Source organism: Miniopterus natalensis, chromosome 5 (assembly GCF_054644295.1).
Source record: "Miniopterus natalensis isolate mMinNat1 chromosome 5, mMinNat1.hap1, whole genome shotgun sequence".
In the NCBI taxonomy this organism is placed as follows: domain Eukaryota; kingdom Metazoa; phylum Chordata; class Mammalia; order Chiroptera; family Miniopteridae; genus Miniopterus; species Miniopterus natalensis.
Genome location: NC_142085.1, coordinates 32,069,453 through 32,087,677, shown reverse-complemented (window position 1 = coordinate 32,087,677; position 18,225 = coordinate 32,069,453). Strand labels below are relative to the sequence as shown.

At 35.5% G+C, this 18,225-nt stretch overlaps 1 protein-coding gene across 1 annotated transcript in view; it reads right to left on the bottom strand.

Moving 5' to 3' along the window:
• Positions 1 to 11,486, bottom strand: part of LOC107523889 (collagen alpha-1(XIX) chain-like) — a 56,486-nt gene extending 45,000 nt beyond the window's left edge. The window contains exons 1-3 of the mRNA XM_087817246.1: positions 11,364 to 11,486; positions 2,083 to 2,157; positions 1,288 to 1,387 (exon numbers count right to left, since the gene is read on the bottom strand). Of these exons, the coding sequence (XP_087673372.1) occupies positions 1,288 to 1,387; positions 2,083 to 2,157; positions 11,364 to 11,454 (266 nt within the window). The 5' untranslated portion in view covers positions 11,455 to 11,486. The remainder of the gene's footprint in view (positions 1 to 1,287; positions 1,388 to 2,082; positions 2,158 to 11,363) is intronic.
• Between the last annotated feature and the right edge of the window lie 6,739 nt (positions 11,487 to 18,225).

The following is an 18,225-nucleotide window of genomic DNA, read 5'->3' as shown; positions in this document are numbered from 1 at the left end:
CCAATCATGAAGCTGCCTTGCCCTGAGGGTTTCATGCCTACATGTGAAGCCACCTAAAAGCCACCTACAACAGTTACATCTGCCGAAGCGCCCCGCCTGGCAATCACTCATTATATCCCCCAATATCAAATAACTCTCTTCCTTTACACTCTTATTTTTTACCAATTAATAAGCAGTTTACTTCTGAGGAGCCACATCATTAAGCTAAAAGTATCTAAAGGGTTGCAAAATAGAAGTCCGTAAAGAAATTTTTCTCAAGAAAAAAACTGACTTAGAAACATGGTTTATACGGAGCATCTGAGGATAGGCAATGAGCTGATTAATGCTATTTTCTTTTGAGAATTCAAATGCTGTGATTCTCAACAACCCTGTCTGGTAACTTAAATATTAAGCTGCCCAAGGGGAAGTGAAAACGTTCATTTTTGCTTTCACGCAAAAGCAGCTGTGTTGCATTTTAAGCCAAACAGATCTCAATCCTGTTTTCATTGCAGTGTATTCACACACTAAAGTGTTTACCTGGGGCTCCAGGGCTGTACATATCACGACCATCTATGCTCCATCGGCCCTCCTGGGGACTCAGGCTTTCTGAGTTACTATTTATCCCTCCTCTGGTTACATTCAGCCAACTATAGGAGGACTCATTATTACCCGGAATAGTTGCTGACCAATTGCCAGCGTTTAAATGGCAAGTGATTCTTTTTTCTAATCCCAGGTATACTGGCAGAGAAAGGATAGTAAAGATAACAAAGGAAACATTTGGTAAAACCATTTGGAAATGAAACGAGTATCAAGACCAAAAATAAAACTGAAAATCAGTTTTTCTTTACTGTTTGCACAACATATAAAACGGATATCCAAGGGCTGTGTTCTTTTATTCTGTCACGAAGCTTCTCTACATGCATAAAGCATGTAGAAATAAATATAACAAATGTAAGCTTTTTGTTTCCAAGTCTGCGTCGTGCCTTGTGTTTTAAAGTTTACATTTTAAAATCTAATTTTGGTCGTGTCTACTTTAAATAAAAATATTTCTTCAAAAAACAAATTTATTTTCTGTTCTCTAAAGATTATGCCTCTATCTGTACATGTAAGTGGCATTTACACTATAGAGCAAGATCGGATTGCAAAGATTATTAAAAACAACAAATTTATAAGCAGGGCATTTACCACAGCATTCAAGTGAGTATGATAGTAGTGAGATGTTTTATTTTTTAACAAGTTATTTGGAATCTCCTTAGAAAATAGTTTCTGTAGTATTATTACAGTATAAAGAAAAATCATTTTACTTACATGGTATCTCTAATAAGAAGTGCACTTCCCAATTTGAAACAGGTTTTATCACCTTCACAAAATGCACGTCGCAACGAAAAGCTCTCTCCTAGATCAAAACCTGCAAAATGTGACAAATGATTTCATCCAGCAGTTTGATTAAACTTAGTAAACTCACAAAGATATTGATTTTTTTTAAATAAGATTTTTTTTTGTCCTTATTTATGCACTGATTTATTTCAACTAAAGTCCTGCTGTTTGGGATCAGCAAAATTTCTTGATTTAATTTTTCTCCTTTTAGGATGTAGAAAGATAAAATATGTTTCAAAAGACTCAAATATTAATTTTCTTTGACCTAGGGAATTACCGTAAGTAAATAATCAGAGTAGTTCATTATAGCAGCTCCGATGGCTAAAGGCAGAAAATCTGTTAAATAAAAAATATTACTGCCATTTAGTTGAAACCTAAGCAGCCTTTTAAAAAATATCATGCTTTAGTAAAATATATGTTGATGTGGGGAAATGTAGTGAGATCTTCCTTCACATAAATTTTCTTTTTTCAAAAATTCTACAATGTGTATAACTTTTATAATTTTAAATAACCTTTTGTTCTCCAAGAGACTGAGTTATTGTTGGTCTTCAAACAATATAGAACTGTTTTCAGCATATTTTCTACACCATCCATCTTCTTAGCTTTTAATTTTTTATATTGATGTCATTATCTTAAATTACAATGTCAAGGAATCACCTACAATATATTACATGCTTGATGATATTTGGCACAACATGCTTCTTTGTAAAGGATTATAATGCTTACCTGAAACTTCAAGTTTATCTCTGTTGTCGTGGAAAAACTGATGTCCCTCTGTTCTCAGTATAGCACATTGTTTATCTATTTAAAAAAAAAAGTTTTGAGGATTTCACTACTTTTCTTATCAATTTTTTCAGATAAATTTGAGTCACAATATAATCAGAGACTTAAAAATGGAAATAAATTAAACTACTTTATTCAATTTCTGTAAAATAAGGATAAGAAAATTACCTACCTAATAGTGTATTTGTGAAGATTACATGTAGTAATTTATGTATGTAAAGTGCTCAGAACAGTACCTGGTATGCAGTAAATGCTTGTTAGTATAAGCTATTATTACTATTATTATTCCAACATTCTAATTGTTGCTATATACTTGTCATTAGGAAATTAGTTAGCTTTAGCATCATTAAATTTTCATATTCAAAGTACATTCCAATATTAAAACAAGTGAACTTTATTTTATTTTATTATTTTATTTTATTTTATTTTTTATTTTTTTCCATCAGCATTTATCTCATCTATGCCCTCTTCCACCTCCACCCACCTCCCCCACCATCCCCTGCAATCACCACACTGTTTATTTCAACATAACTTTAATTCAGATTTTGGTGTCAATTCACATTAAACTTTAAAACAGAAGGGGACTAACATGGATTGATTGCATCCCCCCAAAATTCATATATTGAGGCTTTAATCTATAATGTGATAGTATTTGGAGGTGGGCTTTAAGAGGTAAGTAGTTTTGGATGAGGTCATAGGGGTGGGGCCCCCATGATGGGACTAGTGTCCTTCTTTATGAGGGGATGGAGAGACAGGAGCTCTTTTTCTCTCTCTGCCATGTAAGGAAACCAGAAAGAAGGTCCTCACCAGAACCTTGCCATGCTAGTCCCCTGACCTTGGACTTTCCAGCCTCCTGAACTGTGTGAAATATATGTTTGATGTTTAAGCCACCCAGCCTAATACCATCACAGCATTCCTGAACTGACTAAGGCAGCAACATAGATAGAAGTTATTAAAATAAAATTAAAAGGCAAAAAAGTGAAGGCCTCTGCTATACAGAAGTAGCCTATAATGAAAAAAATTAGAAAATCATTAAGAATATATTATGTACTAGAGCACTTAATAATATTCAAAGAAATTAAAGAAACAGTTTGTCTCCATTCAAAGCAAATATACATATCCAATACTACGACAACACACTCATACAGCAATGTACATGTAAACACTATTGTTTTATTATCTGGATATGTTTAAGCCTAATTCAGGCTAGATTCTGGGACTGTAATAGTCAATTCATAATTCAGACAAAATTGCAGCCAATTTTTAGAATATGCCAAGGTAACTGTACAATTGGAAAGATCTTCTTAAAATAAATTTAATAAGTATTTTGACATCATGCAAACACACCCTTAATTCATCACATCTGAAATTCATGTTTGGATTTAATGACCTAAAAGTTTGAATACAGAGGGGAGATAACTGCTTAAAACCAAGTTGACCTCCTGCTCTTCGAAAAGTGGAAACTACTGATTCTCTAGTTCAACTGCCGAGCTCCTGAGCCCTTTCCTTAACAAATACATCAAGAGTTCAGGTAAATCATCGATTAATATATCATCTTAATGTACTTAACCAGAAGAATAAATCAGATTCTAAATAGTGCTACCATTTAATCAGAAGCTTCAATACACATAAGTGAAATGATAGCACAGAATTGTGGAGATTACTTAGTTAACTGCTTTGGAAATTCCTACCTCGGAGATTTAAACATAACTGCAGGTCCTATATAATAGTAAAACTGGACATTTTGCAAGCATTTTTAAATCTGAATCCATAGTTGTTTTTATAAAAACCAAGCATCTCATCAAGATCTCTGCACCAAAAACTAGAGAGCATTGCTGAGACACATTAAATTCCTAAATAACTGAGGAGATTAACCAAATATTTGGATTGGAAGATTCAATAGTGTTTAGATGTCAATTGTCAACTTATTCCCAGATTCACTGCAATACCAAATAAAATCCCAACAAGGTATGTGTGAGTGTGTGTGTGTGTGTATGTGTGCAAACTGACAAGAGGTTTCTCAAATCTATATGGAACTACAAAAAAACTCCAAAAAACTAAAATAGCTAAGGCAAAATCAAAGAAGTATAAGCTAGAAAATTTACATAGTCAGATATCAGAAATTTTTATAACATGGTGTTTGTTGGTGTACATATAGACAAATAGATCAATAAAACGACGTGTCTAAAAAACAGAGTCATACACATCTGGTGTCCTTATTTACCATAAAAGAGCCACTGATACACAGTGGGGAAAGGATCATCTTTTCAATAAATGGTTCTGGGTCAACTGGATCTCCATATAGGAAAACACTGAATCTTGACCCTTACCTCACACTATGCACAGAAATTAGTTAGAGATGATCTTAGATCTAACTTTGAAAGCAACAAAGGACTAAGAAAAACATAAAATCATTGACTTGGGGTAGCAAAGATTTCTTAAAAGGGACACATCACTAATTATAAAAGATTGATAAATTGGACTTCATTACTATTAAAGTCTTTATTAATCAAAAGAAAACAGTAAAAGAGCAAAAAGGCAAGCCACAGTCTAGGAACCACAGACTATTGTAATGCACACCCAATAAAGTATCATATCCAGAATACACAAAGAACTCTCACAGATCAATAAAAGGAAAAGATTAAAACCCTATTTTGAAAATGCACAAAAGACTTAGACAATTCACAAAACAGAATATTAAAATTGTCAACCAGCATATGAAAGGTTGCTCAGCATCATTAGTAATCAGGGAAATGCAAAGTAAAACCACAATGAGATACAACTAAATGGCTAAAAATTAAAGAACTGACAGCACTAAGTGTTGATGAGGAGGAGCAAGGAAAACTCCTACATCGCTTGTGGGAGTAGAAATAGTACAATCACTTTAGAAAGCTGTTTGGCAGCATTTACTAAAGCTACATATACCTGAACTCTATGACCTAGATATTCAATGACACAAGAGAATTGAGTACAAAAATGAGTGTAAATGGCCCTTTCAGAAGAGAATATGCATTGCAGCATTACTCATAATGGTCTGAAACTGGAAACAACCCAAATGTTATTGACAAGAGAAAAAAATGAATAAATTTTGACATGTATAATGAAAAACTGCATAGCAATAAAAAAGGGTGAACTACTGATACAAGCAATGTCCTGGGTGAATCTCACAGGCATAATATTAAGTGGGGGGAAAATACCATTCCCAAAAGAACATATACTACCTAATTACATTTTTATGAAATTCAAGAGATTGTACAACTAATCTATGTTGGAGTACTGGTTACCTTAGTGGGACATCAAGTGGGAGCCACTGCAGGAAAACCTGGGGTTCTTTAAATGTTCTGTGTTTTTCTCTGAGTGGCAGTCACACAAATGTATAAATACATGTATAAAAAGTCACTGCATTTACGTGTAAAATCTGTTGATCTTAGTGTATGTAACACCTCAACAAAATGAGGAAAACAGCATGTCTGTGAGAAAATACTTTAACCTAAGACTGCAGACTTGGCCTTCTATTGTATTGCTAAACTTTCCAGTACTATTGAGATTAGATCACTTGTCTTTGAAACATATTTTTCCAATCATGGTTCTGGTATTTTTTATAACCACTCAAATAAGTTTTCAGTTTAAAAGAGCACTCACTGCTGAAAGCATGTTGAATTCCCTCTTTTGCCTCTCAGAAAGCTAAAAAGCCCCGAGCAATTAAAATCCATTCTTTAATTTTTTTTAAACTGATTTTAATACATGAAAGATTTGTGAGTGTTGCTGATGCTCACACTGAAAAGGAACCAGTCAACTCTCTGTGGCCACAGAGGCCTCTGACCTCAGGAAAAGTCAAGGGGGTAGGGGAGTGGAAAAGCACTATAAAGGGGAAAATTAAATTAGAAGCATCATGAAAAATAGATGTAAACATGTTTTATTGTATTCTTTATAGTTTGTTGAGGGTTCTTAGTATTACTTAAGCTATTTGTATACCACTTTACTGACTGCAGGGAAATAAAATATATAATTTGTCTAAGGGAAATGTAATTTAGCTTTAACTTTGCTAAGGTATATATATTTCCACACATTTGTGCTTAAATAACTATGTATGATGGATAATATAGAATAACGATTTTCAATTAACTGGGAATTAAGATTTGTAAAGGCCTTTAGGGAAGATATGTTACTGAAAGATATAAAACTAGAAACCTGCCCATTCACACGATATCTGGTCATAGTCCTGGAGGGCAAGGGTTGATTATCTCCCAAGAAGTCTCCCAGGGAAGTATTTTTTGCTTTGATAAATTTATCAGAGTCCAAGGTGTAGCCTTTGACCTCGCAGGCTTACAAATCAGATTTGACAACATGCGAAACACAGATCCATTTCTCAGTAGAATGTAGCCCCTCACCTCCTCTTGCTCACTTACTTGACTCCAATCTCTTGTTTCTCCCACAGGCTGAGCCTGCTCCTGCCTCAGGGCCCTGGTGTGTGCTGCTTTCCAGGTGTTCACCTGCCTCACTCCCTCTCTACCTTCATGTCTCTGCTTAAATGTCCCCACATGAGGGCGGCTTTCCTTGACCACTCCATATAATAAAACATAAATAAAATCCTACAACTTCATGTAGGATTGCCAAATATAGCAAATAAAAATACAGGACACCTAATTAAATGTGAAGGTCAGATAAATAATAAAAATATTTTTAGTATAAGTATATCCTACATAATATTTGGAACATACTTATACTAAAAAAAAATCATTATTTATCTGACCTTCGCATTTAACTGGGTGTCCTGTATTTTATATTGCAATCCTACTTGCATGCCCAGACTCTGTGGGGCCAGAAATGATGGGAGTATGTATCAAAGAGGAGACAGCGAAGGTTGAAATAGAAACGAATCGAGATACAAGAACCAACAGGACATGATAATGGATTGCATGGAGGGAGGAGGGAGAGTTGGCTTGCTTAGCCAGGTAAAAGTTTAGTTCACTGAAAGGAATCCCACTAGAGGAAGAACAGAAGGCTTGGCTAGGAGGAAATGAATCTGTGAGAGAGAGGAGTTGGAAATGTTAAGCTTGAGGTGCCATTAAAAATTTCAAATGAAGTTACTGAACAGGCAGTTAGAGATAAGATGGGTATGGAACTCAAAAGTGAGGTCCAGGCTGAAGTAAATTTGAGAGTGGTTGACATATAAATCATATTTAAAGCCACAGGGATATCAGAGGAGAAGGGGGGAAGGGCTATCTCCTGAGAAATTGCAACATTTCTCCTCTTGTCCATTTTTCCTGCTTTGTTTTTTCTATTCCTTCATATCCTCGGGAAATAAGTAATATATTATGGAATTAATATTACCTGTAAAAACTAAAATTAAAATCTGTCTTGTTTTGTAGATGTTCCTCTATGTATCACTCTCTTTTCTAACATTATTAAGGAAATATTAACCATATTAAGGAAGATTGTTTACCTTTAGTGACAAAACTCATGACATAGTATTTGTTTGCCTCAAGATGGGAGGATGAAAGGGGAAGAAACTCAAGTGTGGGGGCTACTGGGGTGGGGGAGGGTATGGGGGGACAAATGGTGATGGATGGAGACTTGATGTGGGTGGTGAACACAAAATACAATGTACAGATGATGTTTTGTAGAATTGTGCACCTGAAACCTATACAATTTTATTAACCAGTGTCACCCCAATAAATGCAATAAAAAAGAAAAATTTTTTTAAAAGACGGGAAGATGAAGAGCAGCAATTTCCCACAGATATAGATGTGGTTTGTTTTCCTTTCATAAATGGATCAAAATAATAGCTTTCGGGGGTTTGCATTAAAAAAAAAAAAAAAGGAGTGGGGGAAGGGGACATCTGTAAAACTTTCAACAATAAAGATAAATTTTAAAAAAGAAAGATTCAATAGCAATACAAAATAAGTTGACATGAATTACAGTAAAATTAAGTGCTATAGTATAAAAATATATTTCACACTCTACCATCACATCTAAGTTAATGTACTACGATGTACTTGATTGTCCTTCAACATTTTTATGTTACTGTTCGATTTAAACTATTAAATTGCCTTTAAAAAAAAAGGCTAAAACTGAATTCCTGCAGATCCTTTCATTTTATTGTTACCAGTTGCCCTCAGGTCCTCCTGTTCACTTCATACTTTGACAATAAGTCTGATAAAGGATGGCAGAGTATCCTAGGTTTGGGGGAAAGCACTGGTTAACAAAAATAGGTAAAACACACTGGACCAGAATATCACACAAAAATATGGAAAAGTGACTAAACAAGAAAAAAAGATGGGGAGGGGAACAAAGCTGTTTTGTTTTGTTCTTTGCTGCTTTTCCTTACTCTGGTCTTCTGTTTTTTATTACTTTTGATGACAATTAGTTTTGATGATAATTCAATACTTTGTCTTAAGAGAAAGAGAAAAAGAGGAACCTTTAATTATTTGACACATAACTTCTATCACAGAATAAAGTTTTAAGTAACAGTAAAGTAAGTTTTGAGATGATCTACCTGCTACACAATTTTTAATACAATTCTCTTCCCCACCCTCTTTTGACAACTGAGCTGAAACTGCCACATTCAAACAGAACTTCACCTGCAGCATGAAAGCAAGCCACTATGCCCTCTCTCATAATCTCAATATAATAGTAAAATTGATGAAAATATGAAATAAATTCTTAATAGCTTCATGATTTAAAAATTCAAGTTGCTATTGAATCTCTCCATATTACTCTTGAATTCTGTTCCAACTAAGACGATATTCGAAGTAATTGTTAAACATACCATAGAGTTAAAGTAAAGCAATCAAAAGACTCAATTTATCCTTCATATATTTAGATTTAACAGTAGACTGTTGACAACTTCACAGACTCCAGAGCTGAAACCCTAGCCTCTCCCTCAGATTGGTTATATTTTATTTTTAGATGTAATCACTTCCCTCCGGTAAACGGTTAGTGACCACACGCGCAGGTCTGCACATGAGGAAACTAAAACTGGAACCTGCCCTGGGAATCAGCTCCACAAGACACAAGAAGGGTGGCCCCGTCACACCACGGCTGGCGGGTCATCTTCAATAATCCTTACGACAGTGCTGTGCTGACATTTTAATTAATGTGCGTGATATCTGAAGTTAAGCAATTTCCATGGCATGTTGAGTATGTGTTACTTCACGAGCACCTTCTATCTCATGGCCTGATAAAAATCGATTCTTCATTTTGTTAATTTCCTTTAGTACTTCATGTTATGTAAATTTGTTATGTAATTCTTGTTAGAGTTCAGATTAATTTTGAAAGCACACTCTTAGGAAAATTTTCAGGAAGATTAACTTGGTAAGTTAATGGACCAGTGTACATACATTTCAGATGTCCTACATATAATATAACCTGATTAACGGACTGAGATACCAAAGCTGCAAAAGCAAACCATTCAGGGGAATCCCAGGCTGGGGAAGTTTCGGTTACGCAAGGTGATTAAGTTCCAGAGAGCTGCTGTCCTATCCCACACTGCGCCTATAGTCAACAGTACTGTATTATACATTAGATATTTGTTAAGAGGGTAGATCACGGGTTAAGTGCTCTTATCACAATAAAGGAAAAGTTACTAAGGGCAAAAAATAACCAAATAAAATGAAAGGAAATGAACCCGGTAACATAAGATGCAAGGAAATCAACTGAGGGGGGAAAAAAGTCAATTATGCTAAAGCAAGTGTTCCTCTAAGTGTTTTCCTCAGACAAGCTGCAGTAGATTTACCTGGGGAGCTTGTTAAAGATGTAAATGACTGAATCCCACCCCAGGCTGTCCTGCTTGATGGGAATTCTGAGAGTGGGACTTGCAAATCAGTACCACAATGATACTTGCTCACACTAAAACTGGAAAACCATTTATGTAGATCCTTCAAGTCATTATTATCATCAGAAACATTTATTATGCACTAGCATGTGCCTGAAAGCTGTGTCCTACTTAATCAAAGATTCATTGTTCTTTCTAACCAAAAACATCCTATCCCCTCTGATTAAGTTGCAATTTGCATTACATACTCTCTCTCTTAAAAGGAAGAGGCATAAAGAAATCCAGAAGAGTAACGACATAATCAGAATAAACTCCCCTGCTCCATGTACTTCTTTTTGCCACAAGTCGCTCATGATTTCTTTCTCACTGAAGAGCGTTTTCCCCCAAAAAAGTATGACAGCCACAGGATGCCATTTACACAGGATACACAAACTTTCATGTGGATTATTTTAGGAAATGGACCTCCTGCTGAATTAGTTAAAAAAAAATCATAAAGACTTAGATAACACTCTGAGTAAGATTTGTTATAGCTTTATAAGAGATTGTTTTTATTTTATGTGTGCTTCAAACTCAAAAGTCTCTACTGGAGTATATTTATACCTGTTTGGCAAAAATTATTAAAGGATACCTTCAAAAGAATAAGCCCAATGAGACTCAGACTCAGTACATATCATCATATGTGACTGTCGTCAGACTACATTTGATGTGATCGTTTGCATAGAGTTGAAGTTTTTTTTGCTTAACAAATGGCTTTTTCAATGTGTCTAGTTCAACCTTTAATGATGAGGTACATCTAGATCAGTAACTTACACACACTCCGTGTTCAAGAAGTCTTCCAAATGAGCCACATAACCATTTATGTAAGTCAGAGGCGCAAGTAAATGTTTCAAATTGCCTTCAAACCCTCGGAAATATCTATGAGGTTGATAATCTAACAATTGCAAATAAATATTACCTATTTAGCTCAAATCTTTTGATCACCTCATCTGAGATACAAAACTGATGTATAATTAAACAAAATTTCCTTTTATTCTCCTATTCTGTTTTTCACTTTCTCCTAATTAAGATTAGACATGTCCCCAGTTAATCCTAATTGGTGGGTTTCTGTACTTAACATTTGAATATCTCCAATAACATAACTTAAAGGAGAAAGGGAGAAATACACACACTCGGAGATGAAAACAAGTATATTTATATTTGTAAATATCGATGAGAGAAAGAAAAGGCCATTTAGACTACTATAATATGCATATGAAAAAATAAGTAATTTTAGAAATTCTCAATGTTCAACATGAAGGTCAATGGGGGAACAATGAATTATTTTGGTCCTAGTAAAGTTAACCCATGGCCTCTTCAACATTGACAAGATTTATTTTCATGATTTAAAAAAATAATTTAAAGACTATAAATAATATTTGGTGACTGGAAAAAGAGGTAGCCTGGATACCTGGCTTGTCCCTGACCGTCACGGAAGTGGAAGCGGGAAGCAGGAGCGCTGCCACCCAGAGCCAAAGTTTCCAAGAGCCAGCGTGACTCATCGTGCCTCGAAACCATGTGAACAAGAGACCACAGATCTGCAACAGAACAAAATATTTCAATTAAGCTGATTATATCATTGCTTTCTTTATATCTCCAGAAATCGTCTTCACCAAAGAGAACATAATAGACTTTTACATTATGTATCATTATATACAGTTGGCCCTTGGTATGGGGGGCGGATTGATTCCAGGACCCCCAAGGATACTAAAACCTTTGGGTGCTCAAGTCTCTAATATAAAATGACATAGTATTTGCATTTAATCTATATTTGCATATGGGCTACAGCAGGGTATGCCTTACACGGATTCAACATGGTGCTCGGCAAGTGGCAAATTCAAGTTTTGCTTTTTGAAACTTTCTGGGGTTTTCCCCCCGAAGATTTTCAATCCAAAGTTGGTTGAATCTGTGGATGCAAAATCTGCAGGTACAGAGGGCTGACTGTAATTGGATATTGATAATATATGCAATTATACATAATATATCAATATATACCTTAACATGTATGAAAGAACTCTGAATATATTTTCAGGTTAGTTCCTAATTACCAATGTCCATACAGCCCCTTATAACTTAAATTTTCTCTTCTTTAAAATTTTTTAAAAGCCACACCACTTATAATAATTTGTATATATCTTTATTGTTTTTTAATCCTGGTAAAATATGCCTAACATAAAATTTACTATTGTATATTTAAGTGGCATTAAATACCTTCACATGGTTGTGTAAGAATCACCACCATCCAGAACTTTTCATTTTTCAAAACAGCAATTCTGCAACTCCCCATTTCTCCCTTCGTCTGTCCCTGGCAACCACAATTCTACTGTCTATCTCTAATAATTTGACGACTCTGGGTACCTCAAATAAGTGGAATCATGCCATATTTATCCTTTTGTGACTTTATTTCATAATGTCCTCGAGGTTTGTCTATGTTGCAGCATGTGTCAGAATTTCCTTCCTTTTTAAGGCTGAATAATATTACACTCTTTGTTTATGCCATATATTGTATATCCATTCGCCCTTTGATGGACGCTTGGGTTGCTCCCACCTTTTGGCTATTGTGAATAATGCTATTAACATGAACATACAAATATGCATTCAAGTCCCTGTTTTCAATTGTTTTGAGATATACTCAGAAATGGAATTGCTGTCTTATAATTCTATTTTTAATTTTCTGAGGAACTGCCACACTGTTTTCCATACCAGCTGAACCATTTTACATTCCCAGCAACCATGCACAACAATTCCAATTTCTCTACATCCTTGTCAGCATTATTTTCCATGTTGTTTTTTAAATAGCAACCCTCCTAATGGGTGCGAGATGGTATCTTATTGTGGTTTTAATTTTCATTTCCCTAAGGATCCGTGATGTTGAGCACCTTCATGTGCTTATTAGCCATTTTTATATCTTCTTGGGAGAAATATCTATTTAAATCTTGCCCAATTTTTAACTTGGTTTTTGTTGTTGCTGCTGAGTTGTAGGAGTTCTTTGTATATTCTGGTTATTAACCCCTTATTAGACATGATTTGCAAATATTTTCTTCCATGTTGTGGGCTGGCTTTTCACTCTGTTGATTGCATCCTTTGCTGCACAACTTTTTATTTTTATGTAGTCCAAATTATCTACTGTTTCTTTTACTGCCTGTTCTTTAGGTGTCATATATAATTATTTGTATTTTTCAAATATAATTTTATTACTTACAATTCTATTTTCTCTCCTGAATAATAGTTTTCCATATTTTGGCTTAATTAATATCATTATATTTTCTATAAACTTAACGATTTTGTTACTGGACTGAATAATTACTGTTATAGGAGTAATTACTGCACACACAAAACGTAATTTTTCCTTCTATTTAAACAGTCAAATGCATCTATGCAATGCCCACCACATCTGAGTCTGCTACTGACATCATATTTAATATTAATGTATTACCTCCCCAAATTGTTTGTCTTTCTGAATTCAGACTACTACTTTATAGATATTGCAATAAAAGAGTTAATAAATAAAATCTTTGTAATGGAAAACGTAAGCATTACTTAAATTAATTTTTATAGTGAAGTAACTAACATGGAAATGAATTGCAATTAAAAATATAATGGCTCCCTCAGTGTACTTGACAAACACAATATTATTGGAAAAGCTATTCTAAGAGCTCTAAATATGCAAATAATATTATATCATATATTTGCCACCATTCAAGGTTTACTCAAGAGTCAAATATAAAAGAAACCATCATACCAGTGCTTAAGTGTTGTCAATAGGCACTCTTTAGAAGAAAACTAAAGCCACCATGTTTGGTATTCTGCGTGTGCCAAACACCCTAAATCAGCATTTTAAAATTAACTTGAGATTTTAGATATTTCTGGGTGAATAGCTAGAAGCAGCGATTGTAATATTAAAACCATATGTGTGGTTCTAAATATCAAACAGCTGTTTTTATGCCTTATTTCTTTTGAACTCTCTCATCTAGATATAGTCTTAATCCTCATATGACTTTGCAAACTTATCCTCGTTATTATTTCAAGTCAGTTGGTAACTGTTAAAGCAATTAATTCTTTTTCAAAGAAACAAACTCACAAATATTGATCTAACTTTCAGAGAGATCCTTGATCATTGCCATTTTCAACCAAAGTGATTTTTATTTGTTGATAAAATTAGCCACATACTATAGTAGTTAAAACCATGGCTTCCTGTCTGCGCTCTGTCGCTTACGTATTTTCACTAAACCTTAATTTATTCACCTGAAAACTAAAAATAATACTATTTAGTACCTGGAAAGAGTACAGTAGAGGGCCTTGAACACAGTAAGTGTTAAAAAATGTACCTGCTATTATTATAATTGCTCACTCTACATATCCATAAATAATTAGTACAAATTTAGTTGCATTGCTCTCTTTAACCTGAGATTAATATTGATATTTGGACACTGAAGGAGTGCCAAGGCATCCTAAAAATTTATTCACTGAAGCTTTACTCCTTGTTTCAGCAACAAAGAACCAGAGAGCTGTATAGCCATTAGAACATGAATTCAATCTGGAGGTCTCCCAACTATTTCCTTGAGCCACTGAGAGGATAATTGTACTTAGCTTCAACTTCATTTATCCAAAAGGTTTGAAGACTAAGATGTTATGGTTAGTTGACTAAACATTCTAGTTACTAAGGAATTTCCATTCCACCGAGCTGCTGAAATGTCTCTGGCCAAATTCAGGAAGATCTTGAAAAAAGAATCATTTTCTTTCCCCATGTAATCCAACCGTTGATGGCATTTCCAGTAGGTGACCACTCGCTCCTCCTTAAAACCATCATTCTTATTGGCCTCTCTGCCCTCATACTCTCTGGGATTTCCTTCTAAATTCCCCTCTCAGATATGTTTTTCTACCTGATTTATTAACACTGGAATCTGGGGGCTCTCCTCTCCTATCTCTTTATAATGTCTCCCTCTGTGATCTCACCATTCTCTTGTCTTTAAATAGTGTCTGTCAGATGATGAATCTAAAATTTACATCTCCAGCCCAGTCCTCTTCTCTGAGCTTTAGACTTTGCATGCACCTGCCCCCTCAATAATCTCTCTGAGATGTTACACAGGCATCTATAACCACACAACTTAAACACTTGATTCTCAATCATAACTTGTTCTTCTCATGTTCTTCCCAGTCTCAATAATTAGCACCCAACAAAATGCTCAAACCAGAAACCTAAGCATCACATTGATTCTTCTGTCTTCCTCATCACCATCTCCCACATCCAAACCATCAGACCAGTGTGACCCCAAACGCATTTCAAATCCATTCATTGCTTTCCAGTCCTCTGCCACTATCCTAGGTCAGACTGTCCTGATCTAGACTCCTCAACAGCTTCCTTAACTAATTTCCATCATCCATTATCAGCTTCCGGCCAAATTCACTGTCCACATAGCCCTAGAGAGCTTTTTTGAAAAATCAAAGTTGGATCATGTCATTTCCTGCTTCAAACCCTATAATTGTTTCCCATTCTACTTCAAATGTAATCCAAAAGCCTTCCTATGGTCGAGAAGCCCTGAATAATCCTACCCACCTCTTTGGTCTCTTTGGCATCTTTCTCTTCACTAATGTGCTATTCCTCAAATTCCTTGGTGCTTTCCAACCTCAGGGCTTTTGTGTATGCTATTTCCTCATTCAGGGAAAATGCTCTTCCTACATCTTTTCAAAAAAGATTTTTAATTGATTTTTTTTTAATTATCTTTATTGTTGAAAGTATTACAGATGGCCCCCTTTTTTCCCCATTGATTCCTTCCACCCTGCAACCGCCCTGCCCCGCCCCAGGCCTTCACCATACTATGGTCTGTGTCCATGGGTTATGCATATATGCATATAAATTCTTTGGTTAATACCTCCCCACCTACTCCCCAACCCCTACCTTCCCTCTGAGATTCATCAGTCTGTTCCGTGCTTCCATATCTCTGGATCTATTTTGTTCATTAGTTTATTTTGTTCATCAGATTCCACATATGAGTGAGATCATGTGACACTGAATCAGTAAGAATCAGAAAACCTGACTAGGCTAACAACAGCTGATGAAACTGAAGCAGTAATTTTGAGTACTGCTTCTTCCTACATCTTTCACTTTAAATGTTACTATGTGGAAAAGTCCTTACCTGACTGTGCCCTGGCCCCATTATTCTCCAGCTCAGATGATTTTGCCTGTATTTATATGTTTATTGCCAACTCAAAGTTCCTCTAGGGAAGGGACTATGTCTGTCTGTTCTATCACTGTATCCTGAGCACTTGGCACAGTACTTGGAAAAGCAGAGACTCAAAAAATACTCACAAAAAAGGTGGAGGGATTAAGAACTACAAATTGGTCATCACAAAATAGTCCAGGGGATGTAAAGTGCAGCATACGGAATATAGAAAAGAATATTATAATCAGGTGGGTACTGGAAATATCATAGGGACCACTTCTTAAAGTATATGATTGTCTAACCACTATGCTGTACACTTGAAATTAATACAGAATAATATTAGGTGTAAACTGTCATTGAAAAATAAAAATTTTTAAATAAATAAATATTCATTGAATTTTAAAAAGTAAAAAACTGCCAATTTTCAAATCTTGAGATACAGTAAATTACACTTATCTTTGAATCTGTAGTGATAATAATTTAATCTTTATTTTATAATTCTCAAGGCATTTCAGAATTTGTATTTCAAAGGTTATTATAATGAACATCTTTGCTCTTTGTACATTTCTAAAATATGTTTACTATTGGCCGTTCCTGTTGTTCCAATCTTAATTAAATAAAAACATACTCTACTTAGATAGGAATATTTGAAACAACTTTTTATCGAGTTCTCTAAATGAATCCTGTATATGTTAAAAAGAAAAAATCCCCACCTTTTCCAGATCTTTAATCTCTACTGCAGGCTGTTGGCAGGGTTGACCCCAACAAAATTGTCAAAGACAAAACTTTCACTGGGGTCTTTCTGAACCTCTCCTCCAGATCCTTCTCACTCTCCTCAGATACCTGCTGTTCTCAGTATGCTTCCTGCTGCCCTGGATCCACCTCTGGTGCCCTCCCTGGATTTCTCAATTCTGGGCTTTGTCCACAATCTCCTTCCTAATCAAAACTTGCCTATTTTCTATCCTGTCCCTTGGATCCCAGCTACGTGATTTTCAAGATAGTTTTATAAATGAATCTAGGCCAGTGTTATCACAGCTTAATGTGTTGTTCTTCCCAGATAAGATTTAAACTTTAACACAGAACCTGTTATGTTTTCCCAGTGGAGTGAGCAATGTAGAACCTCAGGATAATATATGTGGATGCTGAACTTTCTTAAGGCCCTCATATCACATTTTTCCAAACTTATACAAAGATGGCTCATGATACATTTAAGAAGGATATGAAGAATGTTGGTTATACCTGCTGTCATTTTCTGCAGTAAAATTTCTTTCATATATGATATTTTATTTTAATACTCATAATAACTTAAGAGGCAGGCATACCTGCCCCTCACATTAGCAGGGCACAGAGCAAGAGATCCACATACCACGTTTAAATATCTGAAAGTTAAAAATAACACTAATAAAACTTATAAGAAATATGGTTATTTTCCCCCTTTTATCTTGATAAGTATATCTTGACAAAGACCTGAAAGCCAAAGTCAAGTTCAGAATGGACAGAGCAGACTGCAAGGGATACACTGGCCTGTGGCCTGGACCAAAGTTCAGCCCTTATTTTTTCCCATTCCTGGCTCCATCTGCACCATGAGGAGCCTCAACCACACACATAGGAAATGTCAATAATTCTAAGCTCTGTGCACAACACCTACAAACAGACACGCCTTAACCACCCCCTTGGGCCTAGGGGTATTCACACCTAGTGGTTTGTTCTGCCCCTGGAAAGATGGACCCAAGGAAGAGGTCTTCCAGATCCTGCAAGAGGGCTAAAGGTGATTCAGTCGGGGAATTTCAGGATCTTGAGTACCCAGGGCCTGGTCTAGAAGCTCGTGCTTTGGGTGGGCAGGTCCCCTAACCTCTCCAAACTCCTAACTCTAAGAGCAGGTGCACATCCAAAGCAAGAGCATATCAGGGCCTTCTAAAATGGAGGGCCCAGAGCAGGGACCCTTTTGCCCAGGCCTAAGGGTGGTACTGATGACAGGTGTCAGGTCCCTATTCTACAGATAGGAAACATTCAAGTTCAAAGAGAAGATCCCACAGCCTGGGATTCAAGTCCAGGTCTGCTTGACTAAAACGCCTTTGCTGTTACACCATGTTTACTATCAGGATGTAG